The sequence below is a fragment of the Canis aureus genome, chromosome 6 (genome assembly GCF_053574225.1).
Source record: "Canis aureus isolate CA01 chromosome 6, VMU_Caureus_v.1.0, whole genome shotgun sequence".
In the NCBI taxonomy this organism is placed as follows: Eukaryota; Metazoa; Chordata; class Mammalia; order Carnivora; family Canidae; genus Canis; species Canis aureus.
In genome coordinates this window covers 10,876,436-10,896,649 of record NC_135616.1, presented here as the reverse complement: position 1 = coordinate 10,896,649, position 20,214 = coordinate 10,876,436, and the positions used below count along the sequence as shown (strand labels likewise).

The window sequence follows — 20,214 nt, the reverse complement described above, 5'->3', positions numbered from 1 at the left end:
TAATTGTGTCCCACTGAGGATAGTTTTTCATTATTTCCGGGATGAAATAAAAACCACAAAGCATTATTCTGATCTTCCAAGGGTAAGACCTGTGTAGGAAACAAAAGGGATGAAATGTTTCAGAAGACACCACGTGGGTAAGATATGTACAGATTTGCACATGTCTGAGAGGCTGATAACTTTTTTAGTAAAATATACAGCTCCTGACCTGAAAGTTTCATATGCATGTGATCATCATAGTAAAAGGCCTTTCGGTTTCCAGTATTTTGATCCCTTACCTAGGATACAAGGTCTAACCATCTGCTCAAAAGTGGCTAGCATATGTGTTGTTACAATAAAAGTTAGAATGGTATGCTTTCTAATTTTTCAATTAACCCCTCCAAAGACAACTACTTGCATTTTGGAAGAGGCAGGGCTTTGTAGTGAAAACACGCAGACCTGAAAGCAGTGCATTAATTATTTTATTAATTTCTTCTTTTTACATTATGGGAAACATTCATCTATTTACAATTTTTTTTTTGTCCACACACAATCTAGGTAAATAAGCCTATGAAATTCCACTTCATAAAGCCATAAAAATGTTCCCCACCCCTCCATCTGAAGGCTTTCAAATGAATCTTTTTTTCCAAACCAAAATATTTTTTAAAAATTACATTGGGAATTCAGATATGCTAGTGATTTACATTCCAGTTATTTAAAATATGCATCTAGACATGTTTTAAAAAAGAAATGGTAAATTCACAAGGATAAGGCTTAAATGAAAGTGGTAATGCACAGTAAAACATTAAGGAAACACCTATAAATAACAGAAATATATTACAAATAAATTAGTTCTATTTACCATTTCAAATATTAAAAATCTTTAATCCATTTCTTCATCTCTCTTTACAAAAAGGTTATGTGAATTGTATGGAAACATCTGCAAAAAATATAATAAATACTTAATTTCTTTGAACGTTTTTTTTTTTTGATGCGGGAGACAAACCTCTTTTGTGATTCCCCCCCTCCCCAAGAAAATGCCCAAACAGCTTTATACCAAAGTTAAACAAAATAAGTAATTTTTCAGGGTACATACATTTTCCATTATGAACTAAAAAACATTTCTACAAATACATCAAAAAGAACAATGTAACAAAGGTTATGCTCATGGATGTCAGCTTAAGGGGGCAAGTGGTTAACAAGCAGCTTTATGTGGGGTCATGTTTTAAGATCAATAATTAGCTTTTTATAAAGTGTTTGTACAATTTGTGTTTTTAAGGAAGGCAAAGGTCATGGTGCCTGTAGGCATTCAGCTAAAAGATTTAAAATTCTTACCAAAAATAGCTTATGAATATACAAATACCATTCACATAGACAAGATAAATAGGCCTTCTCTTGTCTCTCTTTAAAATATCCTGGGCTAAACCAGTTTCCAAAGAAAATACTGTAGGATGATCTTGAATCGTATTAGAAATCTATTTCTTAATCCCAATCTCATCTCTACCTCAGGGCATGGAGCTGTAGTTGGGAACATGGATCTTCAAATGGATGCCGCTTCCTTCTCGTTAATCTAGGAGTTCCAAGTCATTTTCAGGATTGAATGTGACCATAGGCTACCCAAGGCTGCAGTTGGCCTTACTTGATGCAAACTTTGTATGACCTCCCATTGCTGCTACAAAGCAAAGCAAAGGTATAATCTTTTTAACACGAGCGAACACTTGGAAGTTCAAAATCTCTGTGAGCTCCAATCTTGCAAAGCGCTCGAGATGCTTTGTTCACTCTAGTTAAAAGTTGGTTGGTTGGTTTTTAAATAAGTTAGTAGCCCTTTTCTTGTAAACCACAGCAGTAAACATTTGTGCCCTGTGTATAAAGATAGCTCAAAGCATCCATGGCTCTGAGAGGTAGCGAATTCCCTAGTGGTTTTAGAATATGTCCGTGAAAATAGTTGTTGCCAGAACCCATCACCTCTCTTAATTTCATAAATAAAATTAAATTAGCACCTGGCTACGAGAGTGGTTTTTTGTTGTTTTTTGTTTTTTTAAAGAGCTCTGGTGCAAGCTTATTTGATGTGTGTTTTCAGTCTGTCATTTTTCAAATGGTGATTTCTAATGCTTTGCGGTGGGAGCTGACATAAAATGCCAGTGACATTTTAAGATCACCGAATCTAAATGTTTAAACTGCTAGGAGTAAGGGCATTTAGAGGGAACTTCGGCTAGATGCAAAGTGCACACTGCCTATCCGCCAGGACTAAAAACGTAAATCCACATTCTCTGCCAAAAGCCTGGGTTTCTTTCAATGTTTGCGAACCAATATGACTTTTCCCCCTTCCTCCTGGTTGCTGAACCTTCCAGGTCAAATCTCTTCTCTCACTACCTGGGACCTCAATGTGAGGGCAGCTCTTTGGAATGAGGCTGCGTGTCTACTCGGGTAGAAAATTGATTTCCTCGGTTTGACGTAGGACACAATCCTTGTGTTGGGGTAGGAGAGGGCTCTGGGCAGTAGTGAGAGAAGACCAAAGGAGAAAACATGTCTGCATTACAAACTACTGGGTTATGACAGATGGACGTGTAGCATTCAAAGGGATGATGGGAAAATCCAAACTGCTCCCCGAAAACACCCTAGCTGCCATTTACAGCACTTCTTAAGCAGATGTGTACTTATATATGGGTAATTAGGTAGGCCCCCCCCCAGGATGGACACTAACAAATTAAGAGGACCAACACTTTCCCCTTGAAAGACCCCCCACCACCACAACAATATAATACACATAGTACAATAAAAGTTGATAAAACATTTCAGGTCTAAGTTTTCTTAATAATAGGACCAAAAAAGAAAATATCCCCCTTATGTAGTATTATCTGAAACTATCAGTGCTTCCTTGCCTTTCTTCATTTTATTGCCTTTCAGAATAGATTAATTTCCCTGAAAGATCGAATTTACAATCTTCTGCTGATTGAAACATTTGAAGCAGTGATTGATGGAGTAACAGTGAGGCAGTTTGTGCAGCTGTGAGTGAAGCAGGTACCCCCAGCACCTGCGGATTTTGCTTCCCCGGTCCCCGCTACGCGTCCAGGTCCCCCACCCCCAGCCCAACTGCGTCCCCTCCTGGATGGTCACTCATCGACTCCGGTGAGATGGCGTGATTTCTGAGGTTGGAAATAAAGTGCTCCATCTGCTTTTGCAAAATAATAACCGTTTAGGGGAGATGAAGGGAATCGGAGCCCTAGTTTCTCTCGCGTGGAAGACGGTTAAGTCCCAAAGGATCACCCTGTGATACTGGATTTCTGAAATACCCTATGGTTTTATATTGCTGAGCTCTAGGGACAGACTAGCTCGGGAGAACTGAGGACGGCGGGCGACCTACAGGGGCCACTTCTACACAGGTGGGTTTGGCTCTGCCGAGAAAAGAAAGGGCCGGCTCTCCGGGTGGGGCTGGGGGGCGCGGCGGGGGCGTGGCGGGGGCGGGGGCGGGGGCGGGGGGCGAAGCTCGGTGGCGAACGTGGGCAAACCGGTCCGGGCGGCGGGGGCTACGGGGGGGGCGGCTCCTGCAAGACCGACGACTACACCGCGACGCTGGAAGTCACTGAGCTCCGGGGCGCACGGGCTCGGAGGGCGGGGCGGGGCGGGGCGCGGCGGGGCGCGGCGGGGCGCGCGCTCAGAGCCGGGTCTGCGCCTCGGGGATGTAGATCTCGATGCTCTCGGCGCTCTCGGTGGCCGAGTTCTGGCGGACGGACGCGGCGCGCTTGGCGGCCATCAGGCGCTTGCGGGCCTCCTGGCGCTGCGAGCTCTCCAGCGAGCGCTCCCGGATCAGCGGCGCGGGGCCCTTCGCCGGCTTCTTTGGCACTGGAGGAGGGGCCCTTCTCTCCTGATCAAAGCAGAAGGTTCAGGACATTACACAGCTTCTCAGGACAAGCTTGGGGAAAACTGGGATAGGTCAGGAGTTAGAACACGCACACCTTTTTTTTTTTTTTTTTTTTCGGTTTTTGTTTGTTTTAAACCTAAGGGTGGTTAGTTCTGATCTGCACACCGTAAATATATATATATATATATTTTTTTTTCTTTCTTTCTTTCTTTATTATTCTGGCTTGGGTATTCAAAAGTTGCAGGGGGTGGGTGGGGAGTGAACACCGGGAAGCTTAAGGTCAAGCGTAAGGCTGAACTGCAGAACTAGTCTCTCCAAGGGAAGGATGTGGGTATTTAAAATGCCCCCCAAAGGACAGCCCGGGTGGCCCAGCGGTTTAGCGCCGCCTTCAGCCTGGAGTGGATCCTGGCGACCCGGGATCGAGTCCCACGTCGGGCTCCCTGTGTGGGGCCTGCTTCTCCCTCTGCCTCTCTCTCTGTGTCTGTCCTGAATAGATAAAACCTTAAAAATAAATAAATAAGTAAAATGCCCCCAAAGGCTGCAGCTCCCAGCACGTTTAGTGTGATCCTCCCTGGAGGATGGCTGGGGCGGGGCGGGGGGCTCGGGCAGCGGCAGCCCCCTCTAAGGAGGCGAGGCAGCAGGTGCAAGCTGGGCTCAGAGTTTAAAAACATCCCCGCCCGCTCCACACCCAAACCTAAATGGTCCAAATGAGGAAGAAGAGATGGTAAGCCTGTGTGTGCTGTAGCTTTGCTGATGCCACGGTGAGCTATACCCGTTTGCACATCACACACAAACGCACAGCGATATACTTTCTGGGGTCACCCCTGGAGAGAGGACACTGGTTGTTCCTATCCTGGGGAGAGGGGGCCCGGGAGGGAAGGCTGGATTCAGTTCCAGGATGGCTTCTAACACATCTCCCTGGGATGTCACTCCTGAGGGCCTTCAGGATGGCTGTGGTGGCCCAGAAGGCAATCCCAGGGACAGGCACTGTGCCCTGAAAATCTAACACTGAAAGAAGTTCCCCCTCAGCATCAGCAAACTGTGAAATGGTTGGATATTTTTCAATGCCACTGCAAAAACAAGAACCATTCAACACTTGGGTCTCAGGAAAAAAAAAAAAATGCAGTGGGAAAGAAATGAATCTAAACCACCAAGGAATTGTAGGTTGGTGAGCTTTCGAGCTCCGAAAAGATCTGTGTGAATCTGTTGTTTTCGTTCTCAGTGAAATACCTTCAATTCTCAGGACACAAACATGAAAGTTATCTTACAAAAGGGATTCTGTGATTCTCCAAAGGGCACTCTTTGTGTCTTGACACTTACACAGTCATTGCAGCAAATCCTCCTTGCTTGCCGGGGTGAAGTGCCTAGATAAATTTATTACCCTGGAGTTTGCCCACAAGCTGCTTAAGGTAGAATCTGCGTGGACAGAAAAGGGAGGTACGGAGTGCAAACAGTATTTGGCCAACTCTGATTGTGCTTGTTCGTTTCTTCCCTTCAAGTTCATGGGATGCTGAAAAGGTCTGGTCATAGACAAAGTGTACAAAAATTTAGAAATCAAGTTGGCTAATGACTCACTGTGTAAATGTCAATAGGGTACATATGTCAGTTCTGAGCATCACAATTTTCGGACATTTTAGATCTTCATTGTTGGGTCACTTAGTGACATTTTGAAAAGTAAGAATATTGGAAACGTTTTAGTCATATCTTCCTTTACTCATGCTTAAAAAAACTAATATTTGAAAAAAAATCAATGAATGAGTAGCTAGATGGATCAACACTAGACACTAAATTACCAGTATGTATGTACATCTGTAGCGTTTTCTTAAAATAAGAACAATTTAAAAGCTTATTTAGTAGGCAGTTTTTAAACACAGATTAAAGAAAACTAGATTGGGTGCAAATGTCTGGTCCCAAGTGAGAGGCCACACATATGTCAATGATCCTTTCATACTTAACACTAACACCCCCAGGTTGATGGTGACAGAATTGGAGTTGAGGGACAATGACAATAACCCTCCTGTCAATTATGCATTGGCCCTTGGGACCGGATTTCTTCTGGGAGTCTACTGACCCTATGAACCTGGATACTATGATGGAGAGCAGCAGATTGGACTGGATTACTCTTAGCTCTCCCATGGGTAAGGAGATCTGAAAAAGGCAGGGCCACCAATGCTTCATGGGAATAGCCAAGCCTAATTTTTAGAAGTTGAATCTCTTGGGAACTGTTTGACCTCAGGCCCTAGGAAAGCAAAGGGTTAAAAAAGTCAAGAGTGACAGGCCAGCCTAGGGCGGTGGATATTGGATACCTGTGTGAGCCTGGTGGAACCACCATAATCAAATGTGAAAATTGCAGTTTATGAATTAAACTAAAAGATTTTGAGTCTTTATTTCTAAACTTTTGAATGAGGAACCCAGTGAGCAATATTTCCCAAAGGCAAATCAACCAAAAGTAGAACTCTTGAAAAAAAAAAAAAATCCCAACATTTATGATTACTGTGAAACTTTACGGTGTATATTTTAAAACTTGAACAACAGTGGTTTCTTTATTACTATATTTATGAAATGATTATCAAAGTCGGTTAGTTTTCAGGGCTTCCTATTTTTCTCAGAAACACATCCTAGGGGTGTAAGGAAGTTGAACTCTTTGCTCTACATAATCATGCACTGAAGATGTCATTTATTTTAGTTTAAAAAGCAAAATGGAGGCAGTTCCTTCCAGTGACTAAAATGGTTTAACTTAAAGTTTAATTAACAAAAAAGCCACATTCCCATTTTCCAATTCACAAAGACAGGTTTTTCTTTAAAAATATGCCTGAAACATATTACAGATAATATCCCAAGTGATTACTATGTAAACATTGTCATTACAATGAGATTAATATGATATCAGCTCCATTTCACATTGTAAACAGCAAGACTGAATGCAGAAGCCTATTTAGACTGTCCAGTGTTTGTGCAGGTTTTTAAATGAACCATACAAAATCTACATTGTTCTACCTTCTTGTCAAGAGGATCCATCTGTTTCCAATTATTGGCCTTTAACTGATGAAGTTCATCAAATTTCATACTAATATTTTCTATGGACAACTGCAGCATGTCCCAGAACCCCGCCAAATCCTGGGAGGTGGGCCTCGGATGAGCATTGGGATTCTGTACAAGAGAAAGAAAAACATTCACGCTTTAGAGGTAGTCTGTGACAACAAGCACTAAAGGGGTATTTTCAAATATTTCAAATAACATAAAGGGGATGAGTTCCTGTCAGCTTTCAAATAGGAGATAAAAGTGAGGCTACAAATAGTAATACTATCATCTATCTATCTATCTATCATCTATCTATCTATCTATCATCTATATCTATCAAGATTTATTAAGGAAGAATTGACAAATAACAACTGTAAGATATTTAAAGTGTACAACATGATGATTTGATATATTCACACATTGTATAAGGATGCATCCCATGGGGCACCTGGGTGACTCAGTGGTTGGGCGTCTGCATTTGGCTCAGGTGGGGTGATCCCAGGGTCCTGGGATGGAACCGCATCGGGCTCCCTGAGGGGAGCCTGCGTCTCCCTCTGCCTATGTCTCTGCCTTTCTCTGTGTGCCTCTCATGAATAAATAAATAAAATCTTTTTAAAAAAAAGGATGCATCCCACAGAATTAATAAACACATCCATCACATCACATATTTATCTTTTTGTATGTGTGTGAGAGAATTTAAAGTTCAACTCTCAGCAAATTTCAGTTATACAATACGGTGGTATCAGCCAGAGTCACCTTGTTTGCACATTTAAATCTTCAGACTTTATTCGTCTTATAACCGAAAATCTGTACCTTTTTAACAATCTCTCCCCTTCTCCCCACCCCCAAACTCCTGGCAACCACTTTTCTACTCTCTCTTTCTATGGTTTCGATGCTTTTTAAAAGATTCTATTTCAAATGGTAATTTTATACACTCATCCCTCTGAGTCAATGATCCTCAAATGTCAAGGTTGTAAAACTCTTCTTTTGTAATACAACATCTATCAATGTGATAGGGGGAGAGAGGCCAAACATCAAAAAACTATGGCAAGATGCATTTAAAACCTATTTAAATGAAGATACTGTCTCTGGGGAAAAATACAATATATTATTATTAGATTTGGAATCTGCCTCCATGCCATCCAACTTATTCAGAGAACAGATAACGAATCTATGGTAAGATTTGTTTTAGCAATTGTGTTGAGTGAAACAATAGGGTAAACAAATGATGAGTAATAAAATAATTGGATTTTTATAGTACTATGTGTTTAACAATTAAGATGTTACTAATGTAGGAAGTTATTTTATCATACAAGTAGTTTGACAGAATCATTTGGAAATGAGTTTTCAATCAACTATAACATAAAATAGCAAATGTGAGAACACATATCTACACATACACATAGATGTCTGTAATGACCCATTTTCTAGGTAATATTAAATATTCTTCAGTGTTTAAGGATTGACTTTTTTCCCCCATCCATATATCCCTGAGAGGTACTACAAAGTATAAACCACTAATTTGTATGATGTCAACCAGACAAAACATAACTAAGAGATTGAAGGTGTCCTGCTCATTGTTAATCACTATCACCAAAAGTAGCTAAAGGCATTCATGGTTAACTGGATGGGAGCCTCCAGATGTCAGAGGTTTCCATCTGGTCAGTTTTGGTTACCTGTGGGTATTCAAGCCAGCTTGATACACTGTGAAACCTCACACCATATAATAACCTGAGGCCATTTGTACTTGAAAAACCAACTTTCAGAAAGTGCAAGATCATAAAGTTAATAGGTTACAAAGAACCTTTTAGCCCTTGATGGACTAACATTATTGGTCTGGCTTCCAAATAAATACAAGTAAAAATGTATTTATAAAGTTATACTTCTAAAACTACCCATAGTTCTGGAATTCATTGGAAGATGTAAATTCTAAAGTTTGTTAAGTGTATGGTTTAAACTCTAGTCTACTGACACTAGAACTAAAGAGTTTCTCTGTAGTTTTTTCATTTAGGAAACTAAAGAAAAATTTTTTCAACATCTAGGTTCAGAACAGATAGATAATAGCTTTAACAAAGTACACTGCAAATAGAGTTTTATGGTCTTCCTTATCTCCCCAGCAACTAAGAACTAAATTGTTCATATTTGGGAGTTTACTGAAGTCTTTTAGGTCACAAGTTCTATTGGCAAAATTGTTTCAGTGCAGCAATGCATGACATGATAGTTGGGTAGGCCCAAAGAGTTTAATTCTATACCGTGGGCAATTTGTTCTCTCCTCCCCAAGAATCTCTTGCCCCTGCATGGTCAAGGGGACAGACAGGGAAGCAAGGAGAAAATCTGTGGGTCATGTGACATTCCATGCACAAGGAGTTCAAGTTCTTGCCTGAGACTGAACCAGACTTGTAGATCAGAGGTGATGGAGGGTGTGGAAGGATGAAGGGGGCTGGGTTCCTTAGTTTAGTTTGTTTGGGAAAAGTAATGCTTGTCCATTTATTCTATGCCTGAAACTCTAGCCTGGGATAACATGCAAGGGCTTTCAAGTGTTTTCTTCCTCAGGGTAAGAACTCAAGGAAGGAGAGCTGGGTCTGGTTGTGGCCAATCTTAGCTGCATTTTCTGAACTAGGCAATGCCACCACCCAGCAATCATGTTTCTTACTCCAGAGGAGGCAGAGACACTGACCAGTCCCACATCCATCTAGGAGGGTGAGAAGTAGAACTCAATAGTAGAAATCTTGGGGTTAAGGGGATATCAAACAGGGACAGAGGTCAAACAGACTGGGATTTGAGTCTTGGCTTTGCCTCTTACCAGGTGACCCTGGCCAAATTATGTATTTATTTATCATTTTTTTTTTCCTGGCCAAGTTATTTAGCTTTCCCATATCCATTTTCCTCAACTGTAAAGCTGTCATAAAAATAATGTCACTATCTGCTCCATAGGGTTGCTTTGAGGATCGAACCAGATCATACATCTATCAGCCCTCAGCACAGTGCCTGGCACACAGTGGGCTTTCCGTCTTCCCCTTCTGGGGCAGGATCTGAATCAGCCATCATCGGTGGCTCTCTGCCTAAAGTGTAGTTCTGCTTCCTACGTCTAACATGCTGCCCACATTTCCAACTAAGTTCCTCTAGTGGTGAAGGCACGTGAACTCATCAAGAACTGGGAAATGTCAAGAGCTGGCTTTAACAAAGTTAACCTTTCCTAGAAATCCGCAAATTTTTCAAAACGTTTTGTCTGCAATGTCATCCTCAAAATCTGCACAGTGTTTGTGTTCTACTTCGTAATATATCTGCTTATCCTATAATTCTGTTAAAAAGTGTGCTGTGTTTGCCCTTTAGTGTGTATATATGGGTTTCCATGTATTCTTTAGCCAGTTTGAGACATATAGCTTTATATGAACTTTTGTACATTTAAAGAGCAAAGAGTCATGTTAATTAAGACCTGTGACACATTAGCAAGTTCGCAAATCAGCAGGAATTCTGTTCGTGGGACACAGTGAAGCTCAATAAAACATTTGTTGGATTCACTTATCAGTACATTTACTAATCTATATTATCTCATAATCCGGAATAGAATTTCTGAGAAGGAGGAAAAAGGGCCAGGTAATTTTTGCTGAGGGAAGGGAAGACAAACTGCAGATGTGGGGGGTGGGTGTGAGGAGGAGGAAAAGGATAGCTCCCAAAAGCGAAGTTTCAGAAAGAGAAGCCTGATGCAGAGGAGTGGAGAACACCAACTTTTGCATGCTTTCCACTTTCTCTTGATTGAACCCCATCTTGATAAATCAATCCCATTCAGTCTATATTTGTCCTTGTGAACAAGATGATGTGGTTAAAACTCTAAAATCATAGCCAATTAGATTGCAAATGATCATGTTTTTACTTTCCACAAGATAAACAAATTGCTTTTCATGTTCTTTGTTTTAGAGCAAGCCTGACCAACAATTGGCCAATAAACACTGTTCTTATGGAACAACATTTGCAGAGATCATAGCAGTTTTTTTAAAGAGGCATATGTGAGGAAGCTCTTGCCCTTGTATTTTGCAGCCAATTTAAAAAATGTTGACGCTAGTGATGTTTTTGTGTCTTCGTTTGTCTTTCTTTCTTTTTTTTTTTTTTTTAAAGATTTTATTTATTTTTTTGAGAGAGAGAGAGTGAGAGCACGAGGGGGAAGAGCAGGCTCCCCACTGAGCAGAGAGCCTGGCGGGGCTTGATCTCAGGACCCTGGGATCACCGCCCAAGCCACAGGTGGATGCTCAACAGACTGAGCCACCCAGGCACCTTTGTTTTTCTTTATTCGGTTTCTGTATGTCCAAGAAAGATGAATTATTCATCCCTCTCAAGGAGATCGAATCTACCCTTTGCGATGCTGTCCACCTCTGGCCTTGAATTAAAACTGAACCCTGATGATGAAACAGGCACTGAGGGTATTTCAGAAGGAAAATCATTATCCAAAATGGTTTTCTGTAATACTATTTTTGAAATATCAGGCAGTTCCATATTTTGGTAAGAATTATGAAATCAGGGCTGCCACATGAATGCCAGGAGGATGGAAAATTTTCTGTTATAAAAAACAAAACAAAACAATGGGATGCCTCGGTGGCTCAGTGGTTGCGCATCTACCTTTGGCTGAGGTCTGGATCCCAGAGTCCCGGGATAGAGTCCCGCATCGGGCTCCCTGCTTCTCCCTCGGCCTATGTCTCTGCCTTTCTCTCCGTGTGTCTCAAGAATAAATAAAATATTAAAAAAAAAAAAAAAACAGAAAATGGGAGTTTTAATCTGATTGGATTTATCTTCTAAGATAATTTAAATATAAAACTGATATTTCTAATTTTAAGAAAAGCAGGAAACAGGATTCGTCAGAAAACTCGCTCTCTTACAGGTGAGAGAGTCCAATGGGCCTTCATGTGGCTCAAAATCAGTTTTGCTTCAGTTGGCACCAGTCTTGACAACCTGCTCTTCTCCTGACTAGCTGGGAAGTGGGAGCGACGGGGAATGTTACCTACCAGGTTTTCTTCACACAGTTCTCTGAACTGGTAGAATTTCTGGGCCATGAGAAGTTGGGCACTGCCCACTGCGGTGCGGATTTTCCCTAGAACTGAAAAAAGCAAACATACAAGAAGTTTACACATTAGGTCTCACTGCTGAGATTTAGTCTGGTAAAGCAAGGAGGAAGTTACGCTGTCATAATTAGGGAAAACAGCACACACGCAGCTCGTGAACACACCCCCACACTCCAGATGTCAGGGGCTTCCATCTGGTCAGTTTTGGTTACCTGTGGGTATTCAAGCCAGCTTGATACACTGTGAAACCTCACACCATTTAACAACCTGAGGCCATTTGTACTTGAAAAACCAACTTTCAGAAAGTGCAAAGTCATCAAAGTTAATAGGTTACAAAGAACCTTTTAGCCCTTGATAGACTAACATTATTGGTCTGGCTTCCAAATAAATACAAGTAAAAATGTATTTATAAAGTTATACTTCTAGGGCAGCCCAGGTGGCCCAGCAGTTTAGTGCCGCCTTCCCCCCAGGGTGTGATCCTGGGGACCCAGGTCGAATCCCACGTCGGGCTCCCTGTGTGGAGCCTGCTTCTCCCTCTGCCTGTGTCTCTGCCTCTGTTTGTGTGTGTGTGTGTGTGTGTGTGTGTGTGTATGCATGTTTCTCATGAATAAATAAATAAAATCTTTTTAAAAAATGAAGTTATACTTCTAAAACTACCACACACACACACACACACACACACACACACACACTGCCCCGTGCTGGTCTACAGAACAGAGAGAGGCTCCTAGGTTGACGTGTAAAACCGACTTGGAAAAAAAACACATGCTCATCACACACATTTCTTAGGGATGACGACGAAGTGTTCCATCACAGCGCCGGCGCTTCCCGAGAGGAGGCACATCGGTCCCCCCAGGCCTTTTACTGCAGGGATGAATGTCCAGTGTTTATCAACACAGTTATGGATTTACAATCAGGGTCCGCTGGCTCGTTTTTTCTGATCCAAATCCGAACACAAGAAAGGCCATCCTCCCCTGGATGGGGGAGCTCTGGGCACCCCACATCCTATAGCCACAGCCTTCGGTCCTTTTCCAGAGCCCGGCCGCCGGGGCAGTCAGGAAAGTGCCACGGCCAGTTGAAAGATTTCCTAAGGAAGGAACATTTTCAGCCTGTTGCCTAGGGAACGCCAGCACCGGTCCAGCTCTTCCACTCGACAGACCAATTTTATTGTTAATATAGGTTTAATTCCCTCTGCACTGGGCTGAAAATCTCCTTTGCAAGCTACTTCTTGTCTTCGGAGGTGTAGACCAAAGCGAGAGGTGTGCTGAGCCGGGGGAGCCCTGCTGAGCGGTACCCCCGTGCCCCCCGCTGCCCTCCACCCGCGCCCTCCTCCAGGCCGGCAAGGAGGGGAGAGGGCGCCCCGTTTGCCTCTGCACAGAAGACCAGAGAGGGGGCCGCTCAGCAGGCCCTGGCCCCGGGCTGCAACCGCCGGGCATGCCCTGGTTGTCCTGTTGTGACTTTACAGAGCCTGAGGCCAAGCAGCGGGGCCCACGAGGTCTCCCTTTCTCGACCTCGGTCCCCACGAACTGCGAGGAGAAAACAAAAGAATAAGAATCTTCGTTTGGGCTCAGGGGGTTCTAGCAATTTTCTTCCCTGCTTACAACTGTCAGACTACAAACAAACAAAGCCCAAAACTTCAAACCCCAAACACTGCCAGGCTAGGTAAGGTTGATGATGCACGTCACACCTCGACGTTGCTCAGTATTTCAGCACACACACACACACACACACACACACACACACACACCCGGGAGTCAGGGTGTTCACTTCACACACTCTGTCACCAGTCACAGCAAACTGGCTCCTCAGGGATCGCTGGAGGTCCCTGGACGGCCACCAGACAGCCATTCCTCAGGCCTAAGTGTCTGCTCTTAACGTCTTTTGGGATGGTTATCCTATAACCATCTTAACCCACGGATCCGGGGTGAGGCCCTCCAGCCTTTCTCACACCCCTGAAGCAGAAAGGAAAGAGCATATGGAGGAGACACGGGGCATCATTACATCATCGTAGCTAAGGGTTCAGGCTCTGAGGTGGCCGAGGGTTCTTGCTCCAACACTTACCAGCCCCTGCCCCCAACACTTAATCTCTGCGCTAACATGACCTATTTGTAGGGTGAAAGCAGTAATACCTGGGAAACGCTTAGGACAGTGTCCGATAGGGCAGCCCGGGTGGCTCAGTGGTTTAGCGCTGACTTCGGCCCAGGGCCTGATCCTGGAGACGCAGGATCGAGTCCCATGTCAGGCTCCGTGCAGGAAGCCTACTTCTCCCTCTGCCTCTCTCTGTCTCTCATGAATAAATAAATTTTTTTTTTTTTTTTTAAAAAGGACAGTGTCCAATATATAGCAAAGGACCAATAGGTGTTTGTTATTCCCGAGGGCCAGGACACTACTCTGCCTCTGTCCCACCTGTGGGCCTCACGCTTGCTCTGCCCAGAAGAGAAGAGGAAAAAAACCAAAGTCTGGATCGGTCTCCAGACATCGTTGGTTGCCTGGGACAGGTATGTGCTTCGGATGACCTGTCCCAGATCTGAGACAGTTCTGAGGAGGCATTTCCTGTGAACATGTGGCTTTAGGCAGACTCCAAGGTCCCTAGAAACATCTCTGAATGATGCTGCTGATGGGTCAGATTGTGACACCAGCAAATCTCAGAATGAACCCTGGGAACTTAGAACTAGTACCAAGGGGTCTCCAATTTGCTGGCTGGGAAATTTGCATAACGCCTGTCACAGAATTCAAGCTATTCTGGTATTTTTCAAAATTTTGAGTTAATGGTTCTCAATTACACCTAAATACCTGTGCTGTATAATAGATTACCATAATAAGAGTAGCTAAGTAAGGCAGTGATTCTCAAATGAGAAGAAAACACCGCTCCAATCTTTGAGGCAACACCCAACCCTATATGTAGGGGCTAACTCAGATGTCGTTGTCTTCTTCTTCTTCTTCTTCTTCTTCTTCTTCTTCTTTAAGATTTTATTTATTTATTCATGAGAGACATACAGAGAGAGGTAGAGACATAGGCAGAGGGAGAAGCAGGTGTCCTGCGGGGAGCCTGATGTGGGATTCATCCCAGGACCCCAGGATCACAACCTGAGCCAAAAGCAGATGCTCAACCACTGAGCCACTCAGGCATCCCTACAGATGTCTTCTTGAAAGTAAAACAAAGGGTATCTTTCTTCATTCAGCATCATCTGGTGAGAGCTATAGATTTGGAGCAAAAATGGGACACCTGGATGGCTCAGCAGAAGGCTCAGAAGCACCTGCCTTCAGCCCAGGGCGTGATCCTGGAGACCCAGAATGGAGTCCCGCATGGGGCTCCCTGCGTGGAGCCTGCTTCTCCCTCTGCCTGTGTCTCTGCCTCTCTCTCTCTCTCTCTCTCTTTCTCTGTGTCTCTCATGAATAAATAAATAAAATCTTTTTTAAAAATAAAATAAAATAAAAGATTTGGAGCAAAAATAACTGGGGTGGAGTTGTGACCCTTCTGATATCCATGTTTTTGTCATCATGTTCCTTGAGTGGAAATTCCCTACTGGCTCTGGGGTTGTGTGCATTTCCAGTGTCTGAGTGATAATCTTTCCTGGGCCCAGGGAGGGAAGATGCTCATGTGGGCCTTCAGTGAAACCATGCAACAGGAGGGCTTGGGGCAAGCAGACAAGAACTCCTACTTCTTTGCCCTCTACACTTTTGTATCTAGAGAACTAAAAACTCACTTTAATTTTTTTGGAGCTTTATTTATTTGGGAGAGAAAGAACATGCACATACATGTATATGGTGGGGGAGAGGGAGAGAGAGAGAGGGAGAGAATCTGAAGCAGACTCCACACTGAGTGAGGAGCCTGATGCAGGGCTTGACCTCACGACCCTGAGATCATGACCTGAGCTGAAATAAAAAGTTGGATACTTAGCTGACTGAGCCAGCCAGGCAGGCCTAAAATCTCACTTTAATTTTTAAGAAAAAAAAAAAAAAAAAGCTCCGATGGACTTTGTTCTGCTTTTCCATTAGACATATACTTGGTGTGTGAGATAACTCTCTCTTCTCCTGAAGGTAAATTTCCTATTTGTTATGTAAGCCTTGAGGAAGAAAAAAAAGCGAATGAAGAGGATGTACTCCTGCAGTGGCATTTAGTTGGTTTCCTTCACATTCTGGCCCATAGACCTTTTCCAGATTGTTCAACTCAAATATACTCAACCGTTCGTACCACCCATCACTGCATCTTCTGGAATCATGCTTCTCTGCTGTATTTCCTCAGACATGCTATTTAGTGCCAAGATTTATACTGTCTATTTATGTAATATTTAATCATATTATAGGCCTTGTTCTGCTGTGCCACTCTTTTTATGTAGGTAGTCTGGTCTCCCTAGGTGTCTTATAAAACCCTGACAGTTTGTTTTTAAGATTCCTTTCTTCCTTTCCTTTCCTTTCCTCCCCAGTTGTTAGTCTATTCCTCCATGGAAGAACAAAATAACAACCCCAAACACTGGTGAACTAAATTCCTCCTATTTTAGAGGTGCCCAAATCCCCCACTTATAATTCTGGACTCTTCTCATCCTGCAGTAGATGGTTAAGGGTGATCATGAGAGAGAGCACAGGCCGGGCTTTAGTTCAGCACAAAAAGCCAGGAAGATCTTTCGGAAGGTCATCACTGTTTGGTTTCTGCAAAGATCTGGCTATCCATATTTTTAAAAAAGATTTTATTTATTTGTTGGAGAAAGAGAGAGACCGAGAGAGCATGAACCCGGGGCTGGGCAGAATGAGACAGAGAAGCAGACTCCTCGCTGAGCAGGAAGCTTGGGACTTGGGATCATGACCTGAGCTGAAGGCGGACGCTTAACCCACTGAGTCACCCAGGCACCCCTCTGCCTATTTGTATTATTACCTTGTATTTCAAAGCACTTTCACATGCACATCTAATCAGATCCCCTCAGGACCCTGTGAGACAGAGCAGATATCATCATTTCATTTGAGAAAATTGTGCTTCAACTAAGAAGTGCCTTCCCTGGGGCCCTGTCTTCTCTCCACTCCCTCATTAGTTGTCTTCTTTTCTCTCAACTCCTACTGAAAACTGGGTCTGAATCTACTTAACATTAAGCCAACTGAGGGTGATTTCTTTCCTTAATCAACACTGTTCAGCCAGTGCCCCTGGACAGAAGGGGGGGCGGCCAGAGCAAGCTGATGGAAGAATGTGAGGGAGTTCAGCAAACTCCATCTCTGTTCCACAATCAGATGCGAGAGCAAAGCACATGTACACGAAGTAATTGTTGCACAGAGGAATTTCAGGAGTGAAAAGAATGTAGGAACCAGGGATCACTTGAAAGAGATGCTAGTGGGTGTAAGTTTTAAGTCTGGGCTTTCCTTTTAAAGGTTCCACATCATAATAGAAGCCGAAAAAGACTATTTTGGGGTGTGAGATGGGTCTCTTCTGAAAACTCTGGTTTTAAATCTGGCTACAGGCAGATAAAACCCCAGACACAGAAAGAAGAGCATACCTCCTCCTTCCCACTGACCCCTGTGGGGATGACTTTTATTTTGGGACCGAGGAGGTGGTTATAAAAGACTTAAGAGTGAAGAAAAGGGCAATCTCCTTTAATCCTGCAAGTGGATCCATGGCAAAGACGCAAGTATGCGGTGGTAGCAGCATAAAACAAGAAGTGCTTGATCCTGAAAGTCTTGTGAGCAGGGAAGACATGGTGAGGAACAGTCAACCGCATAAAAAAAAAAAAGGAAGTCCTTAAGCATAATTAACATATGCAGCCTTTAATATTCCAAGAAGAATTAAGTCTCTCGAACTGAAAAGGCAGAAGCAGTGGTTTTTCTTACTGCTTCTGATTCTTTTTTTTTTTTTTTTTAATATTTTACTTATTTATTCATGAGAGACACAGAAAGAGAGGCAGAGACATAGGCAGAGGGAGAAGCAGGCTCCCTGTAGGGATCCTGATGCGGGACTCGATCCTAGGACCCCGAGATCATGACCTGAGCCAAAGGCAGACACTCACCACTTCCTGCCCAGTGGACATGCGGGGGGCGGTGGGGGGGACGTTCCCCACGCCCTGCACCTACACAGTGATTCACCTAGTACACTCCCTTCCCAGTCTCACTTTCCTTCTCTGTGTAGCATACTGGAAAGAGCATGGGGTGGAAGTCAGGAATGCCACTTACCAGAGGCTGGTCTTGGGAGAGTTTAGTGTACTCTCAGACCCGGTTTTCTTTATCTGTCAAATAATCATAATACTATCTTCATAGGATTGCGATTATTTAATGAAATGATATACAAAAATTGTTAGACTGTAGCAGAAATTGTAACTCCTCTATTCTATTGACATTCTTTAGTTCTTGGGCATTTACCTGGGAAACTAAAAGGTGGCATGAGCCAAAACAGGGGATTATTTCTGCTGCTAATCTTCATACTCCAACCTCTCTCCCCAGTAGTGTGGACTGATTGAATGTCCTTTTTTTTTTTTTTTTTTTTTTTGTGGCTTTCACCCAGGCAGATTTAGGCAAGTGTCAATAACTTCTTTGGTCTGTGTGTATAAGGCATCCATAGCAATTATTCAGGGGCCCAGATCTTCCGGCATAGACTGGCATGGCTCCCCCACCTATCAGAGCTAGAATAATGGCCAACTGGTTGCTGGGTGATGGAGATACACAGAGAAGACAGACTCTAACCAGTGCTGAAGCTTATCCAGCTGGAGCCTTGTGCAAAAAGCAAGCTCACTGCAAAATGAAGGGCCGGAATCCTCCTCATGAGAAGCAGCTGTACTGCAAAACACACAACAAGGTCCATCATCAAGGGCAGAGCATGCTGGGAAAATCTTGCTAGCCTGGAGATCTACGTTCCCACCTTGTGTTCCAAACAGTGTTTAGTCATGTGGGTCAGTGCCACTATGAACCCATCATCTTCAAACTCAGCTGGTTTTTCATTGCTGTTCATTTGTCCTTTGAGATGATCTTTGTTACTGCCCTCTCTGACCCTCCCTCCCTTTCTGACTCTTACTTGCAACTCAACCCTGCTTCCTCATCTTCAGCAATAACCTTGCCTCCTATGAGAAGAAGAAAGCAGAATCAGGCAGGAATATTCTCATTGTTTGGCCTCTCCTAATACTTGTCTAGTCCCCTTAACCTCTAAAGGGTGTGGGGGTTCTCCATGATGGGTGAGCAGCCGACCTTTCTGGTTACTTAGATAACAGCAAAGATGCCAGGTGCCAGAAGAGAATTACTTACATTCATTCTTTTTTTTTTTTTTAAGGAGTCATAGTTTAAGGGACACCTGGGGGGACGCATGGGTGGCTCAGTGGTTGGGCGTTTGCCTTTGGCTCAGGGCCTGATCCCAGGGTCACCAGATCGAGTCCCACATTGGGCTCCCCCCAGGGAGTCTGCTTCTCCCTCTGCCTATGTCCCTGCCTCTTTCTCTGTGTTTCTCATGAATAAATAAATAAAATCTTTAAAAATAAAATTAAAAAATTTTAAAAATATGGAACACCTGGGTGGCTCAGTGTTTGAGGGTCTGCCTTTGGCTCAGGTTGTGATCCCAGGGTCCTGGGATAGAGTCTCCCTCTGCCTATGTCCCTGCCTCTCTGTCTGTGTCTCTCATGAATAAATAAATTAAAAATCTTTAAAAAAAAAAAAAGAAAGAAATCACCCTTTAATATTTTGGTGACTACTTTTCCTGAAAACAGACACCTACACATCCATACATCAAATCCTATTGTGTATGTGGGACCATGCATACATACTCTTGCATAAACTGCATTTTTTAACGCAGCTTAACATTACAAATATATTTCCATATCAATAAATACATTTCTGCAATTATATTTCTACACTATAATTTTAATAGCTACATACTAGTTCATGATATAGGGTTTATGTGTTTTATATTGAAAATAACTTCTGTTTCTAATGTCACCTCTAAAGACTTTTTCTTTTCTTTTTGGAGATTTTTAATTTATTTATTCGTGAGAGATACAGAGAGAGAGGCAGAGACACAGGCAGAGGGAGAAGCAGGCTCCATGCAGGGAGCCCGATGTGGGACTCCATCCTGGGACCCCAGGATCACGCCCTGAGCTGAAGGCAGAGGCTCAATGGCTGAGCCACCCAGGGGTTCCTTAAAGACATTTTTACATTCACTCTTCTCGTATACCTGAGTCCTCGGCCTTATTCCCTTCTAGCTGCTCTGAGAATATACTACATAAATCTGTCCCCATCTCTACAATCTCTGTTTCCTGTGCTAGAACACTACCGGGGATGCCTGTGAGCATCCATCCTCCCATCACTCTCATTCTAAGCGGTGATAGTCATGGGGGA

At 43.3% G+C, this 20,214-nt stretch overlaps 1 protein-coding gene across 29 annotated transcripts in view; it reads right to left on the bottom strand.

The window, feature by feature from the left end:
* Positions 1-443: 443 nt before the first annotated feature.
* The window catches only part of DLGAP1 (DLG associated protein 1), an 875,942-nt gene continuing 856,171 nt past the window's right edge, over positions 444-20,214 (bottom strand). For 23 of the 29 annotated variants that reach the window (XM_077900117.1, XM_077900118.1, XM_077900125.1 and 20 more), the window contains 3 exons: positions 11,860-11,951; positions 6,839-6,991; positions 444-3,844 (listed from right to left, as the gene is read on the bottom strand). In XM_077900117.1, coding sequence (XP_077756243.1) covers positions 3,635-3,844; positions 6,839-6,991; positions 11,860-11,951 — 455 coding nt within the window. In that variant the 3' untranslated portion in view covers positions 444-3,634. Of the gene's footprint in view, positions 3,845-4,023; positions 5,362-6,501; positions 6,992-11,859; positions 11,952-20,214 lie in introns of those variants that run through there. The other 6 variants (XM_077900142.1, XM_077900136.1, XM_077900138.1 and 3 more) reach the window with 2 other exon arrangements.